This window comes from Phoca vitulina, unplaced genomic scaffold, assembly GCF_004348235.1.
Source record: "Phoca vitulina isolate PV1807 unplaced genomic scaffold, GSC_HSeal_1.0 scaffold25, whole genome shotgun sequence".
NCBI lineage: Eukaryota > Metazoa > Chordata > Mammalia > Carnivora > Phocidae > Phoca > Phoca vitulina.
Window position 1 is genome coordinate 18,316,434 of NW_022589728.1, and position 22,387 is coordinate 18,338,820.

Consider the following 22,387-nt stretch of genomic DNA (forward strand, 5'->3'; position numbering starts at 1 on the left):
TCAGCTTTTGTCGTTATAAACAACTGTCAACTAAGCATCTTTATTTAGATGTCCCACATGTACCTTGAAATCAATTTAACCAAAACTGAATCCATATTCTTCCTCAACTCCTTCTCTTCAATGTGGTCATTTCCTTGGTAAATGGATCCAATAGCCCAAAATCACATTAGAAACCTCAACCATCCTAAATGCCTTCCTTTCCCTCACTTCTCACACCCAGTTGTGAAGTCCTGCTGATTTACTGAGATCTAAGCTCTCCATATGGGCCCCAAGCTCATGCCCCTGCTTCTTCAAATCTGGACTCTACCAACAGTTATTAATATAATGGTCTTACTAAATGGGCAGAAGACATGAACAGACATTTCTCCAAAGAAGACATACAAATGGCCAAGAGACACAAGAAAAAAGGCTCAACATCACTCAACATTGGGAAAATACAAATCAAAACCACCATGAGGTAACACCTCACACTGGTCAGAATGGCTAAAATTAACAAGTCAGGAAACAACAAATGCTGGAGAGGATATGGAGAAAGGGGAACCTTCTTACGCTCCTGGTGGGAATGCCAACTGGTGCTGCCACTCCAGAAAACAGTATGGAGGTTCCTCAGAAAAGTTAAAATAGAACTACCCTATGAGCCAGCAACTGCACTACCCAAAGGGACACCTGCACCCCAATGTTTATAGCAGCAATGTCTGCAATAGCCAAACTATGGGAAAAGCCTAGATGTCCCTCAACAGATGAACAGATAAAGAAAATGTGGTATATGTGTACAATGGAATATTACTCAGCCATCAAAAAAATGAAATCCTTACCATTTGCAACTGTGAATGGAACTACAGGGTATTATGCTAAATGAAATAAGTCAATCAGAGAAAGACAAATACCATATGATTTCACTCATATGTGGAATTTAAGAAACAAAACAGAGGATCACAGGAGAAGGGAGGGAAAAATAAGATGAAATCAGAAAGGGAAATAAACCATAAGAGACTATTAATCTCAGGAAACAAACTGAGGGTTGCTGGAGGGGAGGTAGGTGGGGGGATGGGGTAACTGGGTGATGGGCAATAAGGAGGGCACCTGATGTAATGAGCACTGGGTGTTATATGCAACCAATGAACCCTAACTCTAGCTCTGAAACTAACAATGTACTATGTGTTAATTAATTGAATTTATTTTTTTAAAACATTTTATTTATTGAATTTAAATAAAATTAAATATATATGTTTTACACACACACACACACACACACACACACACACACAATGGTCTTACTGCCTACAGTTCTGAACCCTAGCAATTTATTTTTCATAATGCCAATAGTGATCTTTCTGAACTGCAACACCATCACTTCACTCCTTTGCTTGGCACTCTACAGTCTATTTAAGAAAAACTCTAAACTCCTTAGCATGGTATAAAAGATCTTCTTCTGCCCCCTGCTATCTTCCCCAGACTCCTTTCTCTCCTTATCCACTCTATCAAACTACACCTTACAGTCACACTGAACTTCCTGCATTTCCCAAGGGATAGCCATACTAACTCATACATCTATGCTCAAACAACTCATTCTGTCTATACTGTTCTTCCACAGTACAGTCATCTAGTGATCTTGCAAGCCTGAGGTCTAAAGTAGATTCTACTATAAAGCTATACCTGATACATGGTCTCACAAAACCACTACTCTTGGAAAGAACTGATCAATTCTTCCTTTGGGTTTCCATCAATTTTATATATGTCTACATAAGCAGCATTGATGGGTTTCCATCAATTTTATGTGTGTCTACAATAGCACATATGTATCACCTATAACATCTGTTTATTATAATCTATTTCCCCCAAGAACACTAAAAGCTGCTTGAAGGCAAGGGCCATACATGACCTCTAGCATCCACAGTATCTAATAAAATTATAAGACACACTGAAGGTGTTCAATAAACGTTTATTAATGCAGGTTAATAACCCTAGCTTTTAACCATGTGGCAAAATCCACAGTTCACAGTGACAAATCTTAACACACAAAACACTAGGTAGTCCCAAACAGCCACATAGGCAAAATCCACTAATTTACCTTTTTAACAGAAAATAGCTAATAATTAGCATTTTCCCCCAAACACACAAAACAAGCTATCACCAACAAATATTTTAAATAGTATATGTTGATCCTACGTGCAGCAAAGTAAAGCTTGTTTTTAATACGTTCTCACTTCACCATTCTGCACCTTTCTATCTATTCTTTCTTACCCACAACCTCATGCTATGTGTAGGTTATGTAAAGATGCTTGTTTCAGGCCTGTCCCAGTTCTGTAATGTCCCATGTTCCAAAATTAATCCATTCTCTCTCCTTTTTCAGTCAAATCTCTCATTCTCTCAATAGGCAAAACTCAGGTTGATGGTGAAGCCAAGAAAACATTTCCTAGAAATCTAAGGACAGCACCAACAAATGAATAACTAATATGTTTAATATTCCCAAACATTATCTGCAAATAAATGCAATTAAATTATAATTATAAATGCAAATAAATACTGAATTTGAGACCAGTTATTCTCTCTCCATTATGAGAGAAGATTTTTGAGAAGAAATTTACCAATGGGTGAAGAAGAGAAAGAACACAGAAGTTATCAGCTCAAGACTAACCAAGTTGTAACTGCATTACAATAGAATGAACACAAATTTTGGCTCACTGCTTTCAGGCAAGCATTTATCAATATAAGAGAATAACAACATCTACAACTAACAGTGTTATTTTGTGACTCAACTGGAGTAGGAAGAAATAAATGACATATTCTATGTATAGTTGATTCTTGAACAACAGGGGTTTAAAATGCCCAGGCCCACTTAATACTGGTTTTATTTTGTTTTGTTGAGAATTGACAGGAAAAGCCACAGAGCATTTATTTACAATTGCCCACCCCAGTCTCCACAGGACTGAATGGAAGACAACTGGCACACAGGTCATGCCGAGGCCTGCTCAGACAGTGGGCAGCCACCCGCCTCTCCCCCGTGGCCCAGGACCAGGCAGAGCTGTGAGCTGCCCTGAGTGCTGAGCTGGGTCAAGCACCCATGGCTGGCAGGCAAGAGGCCATGCTGAAGCAGAAAAACACACCTAGAGGGCAGGGTGGGCGCTGCTCTGGGAGCCCTTCTCCTCCCAGTGGACTGCAGGCCAGAATAGCTGGAGCCTTTGGGGCCCCTCCCAGGCAGGCCAGCTACCCCATCCCCCAACCTCCCAGTGGGCACACTCATGCATGGCTAGCAGCAACCAATGGCCACAGGCCAGTGATAGACCTCCAGGCAGACGGGCCTGTACTGTGCCTCCAGGCCAGTGTTGCTGCCTGAGGCCAGGCCAGCGTCTGCCCCTGCTGAGCCAAGTCTACCAGCCTCTGGTACATTGCCAACTCTGTGCCAGACCCACCCCTGTGGCCCCTGGACCTCCTATAGGCAGATTTTTTTTTTCCCAGAAAATGTAAGTACAGTACTTTAACGTATTTTCTCTAAGGCATTTCTCAACATTTTCTTTTTTCTAGCTTACTTTATCATAAGAAAACAGTATGATACATTTAACACACAAAATATGTGTTAGTCAACTGTTTATGCTATCAGTAAGGCTTCCAGCCAACAGTAAGCTATCAGTAAAGTTTCTGGAGAATTTTGACTGTACAGGGGTGTCAGTGTCCCCAATTCCCACCTGTTCAAAGGTCAGCTGTAATTGAAAAGAACTTGGTATCCAACTCCAGAAAAGATGTAGACCCAAGAATTTGCAAGACTAAGTCTATACCAGTTAACACTAATGGACTTTTTTATAAACATCAAGAAACCTCTATTCTTCAATCAATTTTCATACCTTTACTAAATGGGTTGAGAAGGCTACAATGGCTACATACATGGAGAGGAGATTTTCTAAAGCCTGTAAACTTTTCTTGGCTTAGGGTTTATCTGAGGTGAAAACTAAGGCTTCCTTTGTGTTTTCAAAGAAACAGCAACCAAAGGAGTTTTCTAAGACTTTTTAATTCTCATATGATACTTAGATAACCAGAGACATAAATTATAAGTAGTGCCTAGTCAAAAGTCTGTTTGAGACCAGTTATTCTCTCTCCATTCTGAGTAATCAAAATGAGAAAGAGCATGACGGTATTACCTGAAAAAATTTCTTTCTTATTGTCAGAAGCCTATAAGTGATGAAGCCTAGGGTACAATCCATTTTTAATTGATAACTAGGTATCTCTAAGCAATACCAAAGACACATTTAAACTGTCCCTGTGTTTACTACCAGGCTGACATGGTGGTAAATAAATGTGACTATCATTCATTAGTTAGCTTTGATATCCTCCACCTTCTTTCTTGGTTTTATTTTTTACTTCAATATGAAGGCCACTACTTATCTTTGTGGGTTTTTTTTTTTTTCTTTCTCCTCCCTTTCTCTACATTTAAATACCATAGGCTTGGAGAGGAAAACAGTATTTTTGCATTATATAAAAGTTCCTTAGAGGCATATAGACTCTTCAATGACATATACTTCTCTAACAACTTATAGATACATCGTAGTTCTACTGCAAAACAAGACAATGAAACACGTCTCTCAATATATTTGTCAAAATTTCCTTATATTTGCAACACTTTTTCTATGTATACCTATATATACTTGTTCAAAGTAAATACTATTATATAATTATATAACAGATTATATAGCTTTTATATATTTCCACTCATTTATCCTTCTATATCAATGAATATATTTCCAGCATGTCACTATTCAGTGCTTTGTAGTATTCCAAATACTATTATATATTTAACCCATCCCACATTGTTGACAACTTATTTTCAACTTTTAGTAATCATAAAGAGCACAATGATGGATAAATTTGTACAGATATCTTCACAACGTATCTGATTATTTTTTTTTTTTAAAGATTTTATTTATTTGAGAAAGAGAGAGAGAGCACAAGCAGGGGAAGAGGCAGAGGGAGAGGGAGAAGCAGACTCCCCACTGAGCTGGGAGCCTGACATGGGGCTTGATCCCAGTACCTGGTGATCATGACCTGAGCCGAAGGCAGACACTTAACCATCTGAGCCACCCAGGTGCCCCTATTTTCTAACAATTTTCAGATGTTATTTGAAGGGAAGAAAAATATTTGAAGTAAAAGGGATGAGAGAAAGGAGTGGATAGAAGAAGGAGACGGAAAGGAGAGGAAAGAAAGGGAACAAGGAAAAACAAGTCAGAAGCAGGATAAGGCACAGATCTAAAAAAAAAAAAAAAAAAGATGTGAAACAGTATATTTGACTTTATTAGAGTTGCTGTTTTATCATTTTCAGCAAATTAGTATTACTTAGGTTTACCTAGGGTAAAACTCTTCCTTGCAATCTTACAATTCCTTCTTTGGAAGCTTCCAATTCCTTCTTTGGAAGCTTATTTTCTCTGCCTGTCTAGGGTTATGGGATAAATTTATGGAATTTATTTTTTATCCTTAATTTTAAAGAATATCCATAGATTGAAACTTGTAAGAATCTCTTTAAGTTTTTTTCTTCTTAGAATATGGTAGTTTGCACGCACAGGTGTTTTTTTTGGGCAGCCATTTCAATATGTCTCCGATTATTACTTTGTTCACAATTTCAAATTAATCTTTTTTTCATTTAGGAAAAAAGAATTATCCCTATGTTAGACAGCTTTGTTAGATACCTAGGATATCTCTCATCCTTTTAGCTTCTTCTCATTCCTTCCAGATCTAGACACAGATTGCCATTCATCTGGCTTTTCCACAATGTAGTGAATTTTCTTCCATTTCCACAATTTAGTGGTCATTTGGGAGGTCACATCAAGGGATATTAACCAGGTGCCTGGTTCACTTTCTGATGATTTTTAAATTGCCTCAATTTCTCTAAAAGATGTTTTTATGAATCAAGAATGGATTAATATATCAATGCTCATAAGATTCTGAGGTTTGAAAAGGAAGAGGAAGAGAGACAAGGAAGATCAGGTAGGAAATGAACGTAAAAGGAGTAGTTCCAAAAAAAGGAACTGAAATATTGTGATAATTTTTTAAGTGAAAATCAGGATAAAAGTTTAAAAAATAAACATGGAAAACTGAGGAAAAGCAAACATTCTTGACATTTAATTTCCAAACTTAAAAGATATTTTTATTTTCTTACACATCTCCTGGAAAGCCAAATTATTAACCATGACTATCCTAGACAAAATAATTGGGGACATTAATGAATCAACACAAACTTTACATTAAGAAATTTTAGTCAAGCAAACTAATGACAGATCTTAATTACACAGAATAGCATTAGGCATGCATGAGTGGCAATCAAAGTTTCTTATTTGCTAGCCAAAGATCACATAACTTCAATAAATGTTAAAGATAGAAAGCTTCAATGAGCATTTTCAAAAGCATTTTATCACATCGTTCCATCAGTCATTGTCAATTTAAATTAGCATAGTGCCTAACATGGTATCTGATTGATGAGCCCTCAATGCCACTTATTTGTTTATATTTTTTGTAAGTCATATTCAATGAGACCAAATTGGTAGAAACCATTTAGGAGGGGGTGTTAAAAAAATTCAAGGGATATTCAATTTAAGAATTAAAACTGCTCAGTAAATAATCATAAATATGACTTTAATTTAGTAATAAAACAGAAAAAGACTAACTTTTCCTGAAGACATTTTTCATTCAAACAAAGAAAAACCAACCAACCAAAAATAATTACAATGATGATAATTTTAATGCCTAACTTTCTTATAGGGAAATCAGATTTTGGCATATTAATCGGTTAAGTGTGTTTTTTGAAATGTAAAAGAAAATTATAAACTGAAAAAATATTTGTTCTAACTATTTCAAAAGGAATATAACTCGGGGCACCTGGGTGGCTCAGTTGGTTAAGCGACTGCCTTCGGCTCAGGTCATGATCCTGGAGTCCTGGGATCGAGTCCCGCATCGGACTCCCTGCTCAGCAGGGAGTCTGCTTCTCCCTCTGATCCTCCCATCTCTCATGCTCTCTCTCTCTGTCTCATTCTCTCTCTCAAATAAATGAATAAAATCTTAAAAAAAAAAAAAAAGGAATATAACTCAATGAATATATAATCACATACAGAAGTTTAAGATACCATACTTTGCCATATCCATTGACTTTTTAAGGGAAGTGTGTGCTACGTATTAACCAAAAAAGGTACCTTTCCTCCTAATTTGCCATTCAAGAGTCTTCTCCAATAGCCACAGAAATGGGGGTTGGGGTGAGAACAAAGAGAATAAAGTAACTTTCACTCCGTATATACAAACACAGAGATTCATCATTGCATTTGTAACAACAAATACATTCTGATTAAGTTTAATTTCTGTCCATGTATCTTGTAGCAAAAACAGTTACATTTTTATAGTATTCACTATAAAACATCTGTTCTCTATTCATAATAAAATCCCTATTCTGGACACTGATACATTATTTTAAAGCTTAATTATTAAGTCTCAATTGTTAATTTAATTATTAACTGGTATCAAACATACACTTTTTTTTTTTACACTTTACTTTTATTCACTATTAGAAGATGCATGTGGTTCCATTTTCATTTCTAAATACAGAACAATCACATTAGAAATTAAACATAAGCTTTGGCTTGTCAATGCATTAAACACATTCTCAATTACTATGTAAGAATTAAAATTTAGGGAATAAAGCATGAGAACCCAACAAAATAGGTAAAATAATCAACTTCTTTCCAACTATAACACTTTTTATCTTATATATAAAAATATAAGGTAAGAAAGGCTAAGCATTATATTAATAAGACACTAAAAGTAAGCATTAAAGAACAGAAAATAAAATACTAAAATGTGGGGGGGAAGCAACATTATAAAAAAATAAATAAGAAACGAAGACTAATCAATCTTATCAGATACCATGTTAGGTACAATGCTAATAAAAATTGAGAATGATCAATAATGTAAGAAGTAATAAAACGCTTTTTAACTTAACGGTTTTTAACGCCTGACTATCAATTCAAAGGGAGAAAATGAATCTATTAAATACCTCCTATTATACCCTAATAAATTCAAGAAAATAAGCACCAAAAAAGTCAAAATCTATAGAAAACAAAAGCATACACATTCTGATTATAAAGGGGAGTTTTAGGTCTTTGTTTTTTACTTTTAGAACAGAAAAAAAAAATTGCAAAGGAAAGATGAAAAGGAATGGTTACATAAAAATAGGTCAAAACCAATAAATCTAAAGAGAATGAATACTCTGTCTTCCTCAGCAGATGGCTGTATACTTGCACCTAGCACAGGTAGAGGACATTCATGACAATTCTACCTAAGGAACAAGAGCCATAAATGACCACACTCTAACCCAGTGAACTCACTCTTAGTGTTTACTGTAAATAATTCTGCATACATAACATTCAATGAATTTTGCAGGGATTAATAAAAATATATATATAAGAAAAGTCTGGGGGCGCCTGGGTGGCTCAGTCGTTAAGCGTCTGCCTTCGGCTCGGGTCATGATCCCAGGGTCCTGGGATCGAGCCCCACATCAGGCTCCCTGCTCTGTGGGAAGCCTGCTTCTCCCTCTTCTACTCCCCCTGCTTGTGTTCCCCCTCTCGCTGTGTCTCTCTCTGTCAAATAAATAAATAAAATCTTTAAAAAAAAAAGAAAGAAAAGTCTGTGTAGCAGAATTTAAGTGTAAACGTCCCTAAACTCAAAAAACACTTTACAACAGGACACAGGGGTGCCTGGGTGGCTCAGTGAGTTAAGTGTCTGCCTTCAGCTCAGGTTATGATCTCGGGGTCCTGGGATCGATCCCAGGGTCCGGCTCCCTACTCAGCAGGGAGCCTGCTTCTCCCTCTCCTCCCCAATCGTGCTATCTCTGTCTCTCTCTCAAATAAATAAATAAAATCTTAAAAAAAAACCACACACACACCACACACACACACACACACACACACACACACAAAAACGAGGACACATTATTAAAATGCTTGGTAGGAAGACAAAATACATATATAGAAAATGCCCATGAAATGATGATGAGAGAGGCTATACAATTGAAAATGATGACAATTACACAATAATTATATTCATTTATTTAAGTTTTATTTACTTTAGAGAGAGATCAAGTGCACGCCGGGTGGGGGTGGGAGAGAGGGAGAAAGAGAATTTCAAGCAGACTCCTGTTGAGCACAGAGCCCCACACAGGGCTGGATCTCACAACCCTGAGATCATGACCTGAGCTGAAATCAAGAGTTGGACACTTAACCAACTGAGCCACCCAGGCACCCCACAATAATTATATACTTATGAAAGCCACTGAGTTTATGGAGACTCATTTGACTGTTTCAACACATATATGTTGAATGGGAGCACATATATCTATAAATAGAAGCTCAAATCAAACTGGGTCTGAAAAGTTAGGATAAAGAGAACTTTTATTAGTTTTCTAGGGCTGCGTTAACAAATTACCACAAATTTGGTGACTTAAAACAACAGAAATTTGTTCTCAGTTCTGGAGCCCAGATATCTGACCTATACTATCTTTGAAGGCTCCAGGAAGAATCTTTCTTGCTTCTAGCTTCTGGTGACTACAGGCATTCCTTGCCTTATTTATGGCAGCATAACTCCATAAACATAAACAAGCAATTATTTTGAGGTAACAAAGGCTTACTTCCTATAACATTTTAATAAGATTTTGTTTTTATTTCAATTCTTAAAATGATTTGAAAATGCTGTAAAATATTAAGATAAAAAATAAGAATATTTTTAAAAAACGAGGCACTAAGATACCATAATAGATTGCCAGAATCCTTGGAAATGTCACAGGACAGTTTAATTTTCCAAATGGCTTAAATTTTTAAAATTTTGTTTAAAATCTTACATACACAGAAATACACATGAATCTGGCTGACTTAAGCAAAACACAAAATAAAATGGTTTTTTTGTATGACAGACTCAGAGATACCACTGTTAACATATAGTAGTACATAAATACCTTTAAATACCTTTGAGAGTCACTGAAACGTAGAGAGCAGTATTTTTCTGTACTGCAGTTAGATAGTTGTTTCTTTATGTATTTTGCCCTTTCTCTTTCTTAACAGTAACTCTCTTTCCATGGAGGCCCTTCTTTCCCTTTCTGTAATCTGTTAATTGTAAACAAAGATTTGTGGGTAAGGGTGCAGATCAGGTCTGCCACATTAGGCCAAAAAGACTCACTCATATTCTAATTCTACCAAACACAAGCTCTAAACCTCAGTTTCTTCAATTGCAAACTGCAGATAATAATAGCACCTAAACATATAGGGTGGTCTGGAGGACAAACTGAGATAAAGACAATAAAGTAATTGGCACAGAACTTGGCATACAGTAAACGATAAATGTAAGCTATTTCTTTTTCCTTCTTCCTATTGCCTTAGAAATTAACAAGCTCGATTTCTGAAGACTACATCTGTGTGTGTGGTGTGTTGTCAGAATAAAGTCTGGAAAAAATACCTCAAAAAGTTAATATTGTGTTTCAAAGAAATAACACTTCATATCAACTTAGATGGCTAAAATAAAAAAAACAGTAATAATCTTTGGCTGGCAAGGACGTATGAGAAACCCTCCTACGTTGCTGATGGGGAAATAAAAGGGTGCAGCCACTCTGGAGAACAACTTAGTTTCTTAAAAAGTTAAACACAGATTTATCATATGACACAACAATTCTACTCCTAGGTACTAACTATACAAAAGAAAAATTTAGGTCCACATAAAGACTTACACACAAATATTCACAGCAGCATTATTCATTCAACCCAAATGTCCACCAACTAGTGAATAAACAAAATGTGGTGCATCCACACTCTGGAATACTATGCATTAATAAAAAGAAATAAAATATTAATATGTGCTACAACATGAATGAACCTCAAACACATTATGCTGAAAGAAGCCAGACACAAAAGACCATATCTATATGATGATACTTACAAGAAATATACAGAAAAGGCTAATCTAGACACAGAAAGCAGATTAGTGGATACCTAGAGCTGTGGGTGATACCAGGGATTAACTGTAAATAGGCACTAGGGATCTTACTGGGGTAAGGGAAGTGTTCTGAAACTGGATTATGGTTATGGCTGCACAACTCAATGAATTTAGTAAAAATCATTACATTTAAAATGGGCAGAATTTGGGGGCACCTGACTGGCTTAGTCGGAAGAGCATGTAACTCTTGATCTTGGTTTGGGCCCTATGTTCAGTGTAGAGATTAAATAATTTTTTTTTAATGGGCAGATTTTATACTATGTAAATTATACCTCAACAAAGTTGTTTTTTATAAAGTTAGCAATGGCTATCTTCACCTAACAGTATCATGGGTGATTTATTCCCCAGTTTTACTTTCGAAAATGGTTTGAAGAAAAGGTTTATTTAAAACAAACAAAAAGGGGCTCCTGGGTGGTTCCGTTGTTAGGCGTCTGCCTTCAGCTCAGGTCATGATCCCAGGGTCCTGGGATCCAGCCCCACCTCGGGCTCCCTGCTCAGTGGGAAGCCTGCTTCTCCTTCTCCCACTCCCCCTGCTTGTGTTCCTGCTCTCGCTATCTGTCAAATAAATAAATAAAATCTTTAAAAAATAAATAAATAAAACAAACAAAAAGAGTAAACTGCCAAATGTATTGGACTTATGTATAATTAAAAGTAAAGAGAGTAAAAAAAAAAAAAAAAAGTAAACAGAGTAAAGACATTGGGATTCTCCTCTGAATAAAGTACTTGGCCTTCATGATACCTACTTTCTCTGCTTATATTTTTATTGATTATTTCATTCCTTAGCAAGGTTCTAGATAGAGTTATTAAACAGCTGATTAAGTGATTTAAAGTTGAGAGAAAAATATTAAATGCCCCACGTGAATTTTTCTAAAGATACTGCCAGAGGTAATAATACTGTGATATGAATTATTTTATAGATTGTTTTTCACAATCTTTCCTGGATGATAAGATAACACAGGCTATACAGACCTATGTAGTTATCAAGTCTAAATTTAAGCAAAACAAAACTACTAAAAGAACACAAACTTTTTAAATACTTGGTCTCAGTACCCTTTTTTAAAGAACTTTTTCAAGCGACTCACACACACTAAAGCCTCAGAATAACTACTTTCTAGATTTATGGAACATAAATCAGCCAAAGACTGCATCTGACTGTTTCAACACATACATGGTATACTCTATAAATGGAAGCTCAAATCAAACTGGGTCTGAAAAGTTAGGATAAAGAGAACTTTTATTAGTTTTCTACGGCTGCATTAACAAATTACCACCAGCTTGGTGACTTAAAACAACAGAAATTTGTTCTCACAGTTCTGGAGCCCAGATATCTGACCTATACTATCTCTGAAGGCTCCAGGAAAGAATCCTTCTTGCCTCTTCCTAGCTTCTGGTGACTACAGGTGTTCCTTGGCTTATTTATGGCAGCATAACTCCAATTTCTACCACCATTTTCACATGGCCTTCTCTCTTCATGTGTCTACCTGTCCCTTCCTCCACTTACAAGGACACTAGTCACTGGATTTAGGACCCACCCTAAATCCAAGATGATTTTATCTGGAGATCCTCAACTAATTAAATCTGCAAAGATCCTATCCCAGGAAGGGACTAAGCCAGTTGTTTATTAACTACGTGACAGTTCGTTCTCTTAGGGAAAAAACCTCATCGAAAAAACCTAACAACTCAAATTTAAAACTGTTTTATACATTCTCAGTTGGAAATATCCTATCATTTTAATTGTGTCCTTTCTCAGTAGAAAGTATCCTATTATATAATCAGGAAATTCTATCATTAAAAAATTATAAAATACATATAAAGGGTTGGATGAAAATGTTTTACTGTAACAACTTATTTCCCAAAGATTATTTCTCTCCTGGTGTTCCTCATCATGGTGAATGCCCTCTCTAACAACCCTATAGCTCTGGCTACTAGACTGTTGTCATATACAAGCAACTCATCAGCAAATCCTATGGACTCCTTTAAAATATATTCCAAATGCAACCAATTCTCACTCCCCCCCCCCCCCACCAGCCTAGTCTAAATCACTACCAGTGAGCCCTTTAACATGTAAATCTGCTATATCACTCTCTTACACAAAACTCTCCAGTGGCTTCCATCACAGATACAATAAAATCCAAAGTTGCTCTCCTCTCCCATTCCTCTCCCTCTTACTCTCCCTCAACCACATAAACCTTTCAACCTGGAAAGCACCAACCATACACCTGTCTTACTGTTACCTCTATTTGTTTCATCCAGGTGTCTAAAAGGCTGAATCTCTCTCTTCTGTCACTTCTCTGCTGAAATGTCACCTCATAGAAAGGCCTTTCCTAACAACCCTATCTAAAATTGCACTCCTGGGTCATTCTCCCTTTATCCTTCTGAACTACTGATTCTGAAAATAACAATCTGACAATCCATGTTAGTTTTTTACTGTTAGCCTCAATGAACTAGAAAGTAAGTTCCATGAAAGCATGTTTGGTTCAGTGCGGAATGCTCAGCACTGGAATAATATCTGGCACACGCTAGCTCAACTAATAACTAAATGAAGAACATACCTAACTTTGAATGACGACAATAATTTTTTCATGTATTTTCCCTTTTCAAATATCCCCTCCTCAACTTTGTAAGGAATATTATGACAAATATTTCCCCAAATTATTTCCCATTCACAATACATTTTTATTCTGCTTTGAAAAAACAATTACCAACAGACGTTTTTCTGCAAGTTAAATATTATCAGGAGAGACAACCAGTTGCTTGCCATTAGATGAGATGGGAAACAAAGAGCTAGTAAGCAAACAGTCCTGTTTTCTGATACCATTCTTCCCGACTGCTCCTTGTTTCTGACTTTCTTCTTCCTTCATTGTCAACAGAATTGCTTTCCCAAAACACAATGACAAATCTGGAGAATGGTCTCATCTATACGAAGAGCTATTATATCTACTGTATTACAGCTCTACCTTATCAGTAATTAGGGCCTTTCTTTCCCTTGAATAGTGTCCTAAAGTAAATTCCAAGGAGCAATGTTTCACAGAGGTGTTAAGAGACACTGAAAAGGGTCAAATAAATTAAGAAAAACTTCAATAAGCAAAATAGAGCAGATATCTTTCTTAGAAGACTTTTCAGAATCTCAACTACGTTAATGTGCATTGTAAATCTTCACAATGGAAAGAATATACACTGAAACCCAAACTTATTTTTTCAACTCAAACTTAACAGAATCTTTCATCAATCATTTCATTACTCTCTTTTCCTAGCTATCTCAAAAATTCTGGCAGCCTGACTTACTGAAAACGCCTTTTACCTTAGATATCGAGGAAGGTTTAAAAGGAGGTTCGCTAATGGATTTAAATTATAATTAAAATGTTCACTGCAGGATATTATTTGGGAATAAATCACTTTTTTTCATAAAAGGTTGAAGAGTAGCAAAAATTGATATTACCAAAAGTAGCATAAAATTGAGGTCAATAGCACTCAAGTAATTCCCCTCCACCCACATAACCCTTTTTATAACACTGCTAACCAAAATAAGGGTGGGACTGGAGGTACAGAAAGAAGTTCTGTAATTGTTTAGACTATTATATTTACATTTCTGGGGTAACTATAATTACGGGTTTAACAGACTCTTAAATAAAAAAACTAAATCAAGTAGGATCACTTTAGGATATGATAAACAACATAATTCATACACTGTCTAATGCAAAAATTATTTCCCTCACAAGTCCTCTTTTTCTCTATCATTCTCCCATGTCTCAAGGGATTCCACCCTTATGAATGCCCCTGCATGCCTCCCTTGCCTCTAAAACCTTCTTGTGGTCACCCTTCTCACTCCAATTCCCTATCAGTGCCAGCTTCCAACCTTGAACTAGTTCATCCTAACATCTGCAGAATATCTTTGTCAATATCTGATGTTTAAACAGAACTTGAACTAGTCACAGCCCTAACATCAAAGAAACTCCTGAAACTTAGAGGCCTGACTGGATTATGGCCCAAATGCACCCTCCCCCATGAGACAAACAATGCTACCTTCAAGTCCGATCCTGCAACAATCCTAAATTCTTTGAAACTAAAAATAGCTCAGCTGTTGTCTCATCTGCCAGCAGATGGCCAGACTATTTTTAATTCAGGATTCTAGAGAGCAGGAATGGATCAAGCTAAGCTAGGGCAGCCTAGAAGCCCTCTGCTGAGTTGTCTTAGCTGCAGAGAGCTGTAGTGGGGCAGGTACCAAGAGAGGGCAACCTGGAGCTGTTCTTGGGCCTCTGCGCCTCACAGGGATTGTTAACAATGTAGATGTGAAGGTTTTTTGTTTTTTTCCTAACCATTCTTTACTTCAAAATAAAGTCTGAAATGTAAGATAATTTGATAATCATTTTAAATAATCTACATACCCTTTAAAGTTTTCATTATTTTTCTTTTTATTGTGAATGCAATAAAATGAAATTTCCTGTGTGTAGTATCTTTGCAGATGAATTTTGTTTTTAATAAAGTGAAATCTCCACTAATCTTGATAAGGTGTGCTAAAAGTTTTACTTTAACCAAAAAAATACCATTTTCTTAAGAATATATGATGAACATAATTTCATCAGTATTATTTACCGAAAAACTATAACTACCCATTGTTAAAAGGTAACGGAATTTTGAATACCAGTGCTCTGAAATCTCCTCACATGCCAATAAAATGATTTTAAAACACAAAAGGATTAAAAGTCTGACATACTATATACTTTCCTGTTTATTGTCTGTCTCCCTTCAGCTCCTCGGTAGGTGCTCAATAAATATTTGGGGGTGAGGAGGAGGAAGAATGCAGGCAGGTGTATTTAGAAGAGTTATTTAGGAAATACATTTAGAAGGATTATAGCACTCACTTCTATGCTTCTACCATCCAACTCCTACCCACTCACAACCTAATCTAGATCAGGGATGACCAAACCAGTCCATTCCCCTTTACCTTCCCATTCCTGCTTGATGGCCACACAGATTATCAAGAGACCAAAGTGGGTCTGCAGTCTCAATAACGAGGAGCAAAGAGGAGATTTATTACAATAGCTTCCAGGGACAATACATATTTGAAGACACCATCTTACTGTAAAACATTACACTTTCTGTAAAAATGAAAAGGGTTATCCCTACCAATTTATGTTTGTGATAATGTAGATGGATGACTAGAAGGAAAGAAACAAAGTTCATCCATCAGGGATCCACTACCTTGAGAATGCTCAGTGAGATTTTGCAGGAGACTAAATGTAACTTTTATAAAATGTGAGAAAAAAGCCTTACACATCTTTAAAAAACTACTGCGTTGCCTAGCCCCTGCCTGGGTAGTCACATTCCTCATAATTAGTTTCTGCTAACTATATGGAAGAGGAAGGCAAAAAAGTAAAACCAGCAAAATCTGCAATAGACAATTCCTAGTACACCTAACACACACTAACAAGTAGCTCCTACATCTAGATACGGCAAGGACCAAACCATAAGCCCTCTAAAGACGCCAATAAAGAAGGGCAGGAATACTCAGTGCACAAGTTAACCAAACTGTGTTCGTGCTCATGGCACATTAGAGGGGATGTAACCTTACGATAATTAAAACTGGGATTTAAACCCAAGATCCCAGATTCTCCTTCCACAGAACTCTCCACTAAAACACACTCAACTTATATTGGCATTCTGGAGAGGAAAAAAAAATATGTATACAAAATACACTCCATTTCGTCAGTCTAATACTTATTATTTAGTATACTAAAAATATAATTAACATGGAAAATCTGGTTTCAACTAAAATTTTAGTTTGAATCTCGTAAGTTCTTTAACCTGCAAGCACATAATTCTTTTAAAAACTCAAAATCATTTCTTCCCTCATCCCACCCCAATTTAATAATTACTCCTTTCAGGACCTATATAAATTCAATTTTTATCACTATACAAGGTCTTCTCATCCACCTAGAACAGTCTTTCATTAGCTACAAGGATAGAAAAGATGAACTTCTGATTCACGAAGGGTCAAAAACTAAACTTAAACCCACTATACCACAGATTCAAAAAATATTTTAATGAAATTTCTTCAGTAATGTTTTTCATAACATCGCCTTAAAATACCTAAAAAAGAAAGAAAAACAGTATAGCTTATTGTAGCAAGTATAAAAAAAGTACTCTATTTTAGGGGCGCCTGCCTTCAGCTGGGGTCATGATCCCAGCGTCCTGGGATCGAGCCCCACATTGGGCTCCCCGCTTGGACGGAAGCCTGCTTCTCCCTCTCCCACTCCTCCTGCTTGTGTTCCCTTTCTCGCTGTGTCTCTCTCTCTCTCTCTGTCAAATAAATAAAATCTTAAAAAAAAAGTACTCTGTTTTAATAATTAAAAGGTCTTTCCTGTCTTCACCCTTTAACACACATTTAAGTTATTCTGGATTTTTCCCCCTTCAAGAACACTTTTTTCCAAAGCCCATTTAACAAGCTTGATTTTCTTGTCAATTTGATATAGTCTATTTCCACTGCTATAAAATAAAAACAGAAACATTAGGAATTCATCTTTGTGTTAAATGTCCTGGTCTTTCCTTTAACGATTTCATCTTTGATGGATGCAATAGATCTATGAGTGTTCCTTAACAATTCCTCATCTGCTTGTCCTCACTATAGGTATTGTTTGGATTTACCATGCACTAGATCTCCTCCGTCTGAACTATAAATCAGAATTCAAGCTTGAGAGCAGCTGTCACTGTCCAGACATGTGGCTGGTGGGTGTCATTGTCTTTTTCATCTTCCCCATTTCAAACCCTCCCTTCCTTGTCACTAAAGCCGGCATATTTAAAGGTCCTTCCCTTCCTGGCTTTTATATCGCCACCCCCACCCCTTAACCTCTGGTCTTGTTCTTCCAGGTCAGCCCAGTCACATAACAACATCACTCTGTTTTTCCTGTGGCGGAGGCGGAGAGATGTCAGAATGGGCTACACCTCTTGCAGACCCCTTGTCAAGACTGTCAACAAGGGAACAACTTCGGCCTATCTTCCCAAAGTACCACGCCAAACGACAAAGTTATCAAAATTACGATACGGAACCTTCCCACGGCCGATCTTGACAAATCAGCTCTACCTCAATTTCCAAGCTAATAAACAACAGTTCATCTTCTGCTCATCACAAAGGGTGCTAGCCTGTCCGCACCGCACGGTCCACCAACAAAATCTCATACTCTCAAGTCGATTCCAAGCCCTGCCGCGTTCCCCGAGCCTAGCCTACTGCCCTTCCTCCTCCACCCTGCCTCTGCCCCACATCCAGCCGAATTACAGTCAACTCCAGCCGGGGAGCAAAGAGCTTCGCGAGGGCTCCCTGAGGTCAGTGGCGCCGGCCTAGGGCAGCCCCAGACGACCCCACCTCCCGCGGCGCCTGCCGCGCCGCCCGCCGCCCCCCCCCCGCCGGGCCTCCTCCCCGCTCACCTAACGCCACCTCGCACGCTTTGCGCAGCTGGGAGTGATGCGCCTTCTTCACTTCCTTGTCGGCCAAAATCTTCTCCAGGGCCCGGGTCAGGAACATGTTCTTCGTCTTCTTCCCCTCATACATGGACGCAGAGAAGGAGGCGGGGGCTCGTCCGACCCACGGCTCCCGGCGGCTGGAGGGGAGGAGGAGGAGGTGGAGGAAGAGAAGAGAGAAAGGAGAGGGGGTGGAAGTGGGGGAGAGGAGGCGTGGAGGGCAGCGACCGGATCACGAAGGGACGGGCAGGTGGGAGCAGCCGCGGTGAGGGCGAGGGGCGAGGAGGTCTTCACCAGCCCTTGAGAGGCCGCCCCTTGAGGGCCGCGCCCGTCGGACCGCCGCTTCTCCCGGCCTGGGGTCGCTTCCCGGCCACCCCCCTCACTCGCCCCTCCGGCCCAGGGGCGGCGAGGGAGCCCAGCCCGGGCGGCCGTCTGCCGGGAGCCGAGGGACAAGGCGGCGGCGGCGGCTCAGAAGCCCGGAGAGAGCACGGCTGCCCTGACTACTGTGGGGATTAGCACCCGCCGCGGCCGCGGACTGGCCTCCATCACCGCCGACCTGCCCCGGCCGCCATGTTGGGAGGAAACGACGCGTCACGCAGCGGCCGAACGGCTGCAGAGGAGGAAGCGGCGGCGGCGGCGGCGCTGCCTGCCCAGAGCTGCCGCGGCGCGGGGAGGCTGGGGGCGGAGGGCGGCGCGGGAGGAGAGGCCCGATCCGCAGCGCTACGGTGGCCCGGCGGGGCCTTACCGCCTCCTGCGTTCGCCTGCAGGGCGGCGTGGGGCGTGGCGGGCGTCCTGCGGCGCCGGGCACCTCGGGGCGGCTTCGCTGCGGGGCGGAGGACCCCCGGTACCCTTACTCCCACCCGGTGAAAAGGACTCCAGGCTACGCTGCTTCCACTTCGCCGACTTCCTGACGATCCCGTTAGTGGAAGTGCAGTCCCTTCCGCTCCAGGGGTCGCGGATACATCCGCATCGCCCATTCTCAGCTGCACAGTGTTTCCACCTGCCGCGCTCGACTCTTAAATTTCCTTACTAGATGTGCGAAACTGCTGTCCGGGACCGTGCCCTCGGACTACCTCAAGGAGGAGTCTCTCTTAGGAAGAGTAAACTAAAACCAATTTGACACGGATTCAGGCATGTTTCACTTTTTTTTTTTTTTAAATCTCTGTAGGATTAATCGGTAAACTAGATTTCAGATCCCTTCTGAATTGAGTCTAAAGTTAAGCCAACAGGTAAAGGTGTCTGATTGATGAGGTCCCTTAGAGCTCCGTGTTTCTGTGCTTTTAAAACTAAGATGCAGTCAGGACGTGAAAAGCAGTTTAAGAATAGAAAAGCTTTAAATACAGATTGCCACAAACATGTGACCATGTGTCTGCTTTGGTATCAAAGAATAATTAAAACTTATACCGTGTTTAATTCAGAGCATACAATTATAAAGAATACCATAAAATATAAGCAAAGAATTTATATAGTGATTTAGGTGCATGTCAACAAGTTCAAAGCTACTGGTTCCCAAGTGTGTCTCACTTGTGATCCATTCTATTGCCTTGACTAGGGACTTGTCCTAATGCAATCATCCAAACCCACAAATGGAGAGGCTGTGAAGTGGCAAGATTTGGGACAGGCTAAAAACCATGAGAAATAAAAATGGAAACTTCAAAGGTGACCCTGAATTAAATAAACACATAGATTAGTTTTTAAAACTGTGGTGTTTAAAAAAAATAAAAATAATAGAAACTGTGTTGTTCTGAGAAACAGATACATAAATTAATTTCATTTTAAAGACTATTTCTAGATTCTTGGAGATTGGAGATTAAATATACTAGATCAGACATAATTTTGATTCCTATGTACACTCAAAGATAAAATTTTTTAGAATAAGCTTCATTTCTAATTTATCTTCGTTTCTTCATTATGCCAGGGTTGTGCCGGGTACTGTTGAAGGTGCTAATCACCAAATCTATATACTCTTTTTCCTCAGTACAGAGATACATTATGTTCCCCAGCCTCCCTTGCAATTAGGTGTAGCCATCTAGATTTAGCTCATTAAAGAAATAATAATAATTCCACAATCAATCTTCCATGTTGTTACCTTTCTGTGGCCACATGCTGAAGATGGCAGAGCACAAATTAGAAGGAGCCTGAGTCCCTGAATTACCACTTGGAGGAGAGCCATCCGTCCATCAGGAATATTTGTTTCGGACTTCACATGAGCAAAGTAAATTCTTCAGTTATGTTTAGCAGCTAACTCTGTCCTAAACAAAACATTTGGCATTCATACAGACAGCTCTCTGAGCTTAAAGATCCCAGAGTGTCCTGCATACCACATATCACAATCTGTAATCATCTTGTCTACTTGTTTATTGATTGGTTATGTTTCCCTCATAAGAGCAATGACTTCATCTGTCTATTCACTTCTCTATGCCTAGCATCTAGTATAGTCATTGGCACAGAGAAGACCTTTAGAATGAACCTGAATAGAAACTTGGATGAATGAAAGATACTGGACTAAGTCAGGAATGATCCTTGCCCCTGTGGAGCTTAGCGTATATAATAGGAAAAAGGATATTAAACAAGTAAATCACTAGTGAATATATAATTACAAATGTGTTAAGTATGATTAAAAAAATAGAGTGCTATGAGGATATCTTTAGATTTTGGATTCAGGGATGGCTTTCATAAAGAAGTAACATTTAAACAGAGCCCTGAAGGAAGAGTAAAAATTAGCCAAGCTAAGTCAGGCAGTCTTTTGGGGTAAGGGGGAAGCTTGGCAAGTTTCAGGAACCAAAACAAGGCATTGTGGCTGAAAGTTATCAAGGCAAATCGATGCCAGTAAAGATAAAGACGTAACTAGGCACCAGACCATACAAAACCTTGCAGGCCATGATAAGGGTTTGGGTTTTCATTCTAATAGCAGTAGAAACCTATTGAAGGGTTAAGTAAGGAGTGAAGTAAAAGTGGGAATTTAAAAGTAGTCCCTCTTTTGTGTGGAGAATGGGTTGGAAAGGGACAAGGGTGGATGTGGGCAGAAAAGTGAGGTGATTACAACAGAGCAGCATGGAGTGGGCTGGGGTCCAGGACCAACATGCAGGGTTTTAGAGCTCATGTCCTGCACAAAGATGGCAAATGGGGCTGAGGTCCAGCACCAGCATCTGCCCAGGGGAAGGGAATCCTTTTTCTAATTTGCATAAACATTAGACCAGTGGTGTCTGAGTCTGATGGCCATGGAGATGGGCAGATTTGAGATAAACTTTGGTGGCAGAATGGACAGGACTTAGTAATGAATTGGAGTGAAGATAAGAGGAAGGAAGAAGTAACAAATGAATGTCATGTTTCTGACCAGAGCCAGAGAATGAGTAGAAATGCTGTTTGTGGAGATGGCCTAGACTGGGATAGGAGCAAATTTGAGGGCAAGGGCACGATTTCAGTTTTAGAAGGATCAACTGCTCTGCTTCCTCTCAGAAGGAATGGCCTCCATCCTTTCTCCCAGAGGACAATTCATCTTCCTCCTTTGTTGAGTCTAGGACTCCCACCTAAAGGAGGTAGTGATGGGGGCAGGCGGTATGCAACCTTGGGAGGTGGGCATTCTCACCCAACTTGAAATTCAATATAATAACTCTGACCTGCCCGGAGCAAAAAAAAAAAGGGTAAGACTCTAAAAGAAAGATGTCCTTGGAAGAAAAAGGGACAGATAATATTTTTAGTCTGTTATTCACAAGGATGGGGGAGATGAGGAAGAGGAAGGAGTTGGGGGGTACCAGGCTCAGGCAATATTTACACAAAATGTTGAGTGTATTTCCATGTACATCTTTCCTTTATTATTATTGCTGCTTGGTGCTTATCCTATTTAAATAAATTCAATCTCAGTATTAACTTGCATTTGACTCATTGCTATTTTTAAAACATTCAGATTTTTCTGAAATGC

At 39.0% G+C, this 22,387-nt stretch overlaps 1 protein-coding gene across 1 annotated transcript in view; it reads right to left on the bottom strand.

Annotated features, from left to right (window-relative positions):
• The window catches only part of ARFGEF1 (ADP ribosylation factor guanine nucleotide exchange factor 1), a 144,392-nt gene extending 125,266 nt beyond the window's left edge, over nucleotides 1-19,126 (bottom strand). The window contains exon 1 of the mRNA XM_032421730.1: nucleotides 18,433-19,126. Within this exon, the coding sequence (XP_032277621.1) occupies nucleotides 18,433-18,556 (124 nt within the window). The 5' untranslated portion in view covers nucleotides 18,557-19,126. The remainder of the gene's footprint in view (nucleotides 1-18,432) is intronic.
• Between the last annotated feature and the right edge of the window lie 3,261 nt (nucleotides 19,127-22,387).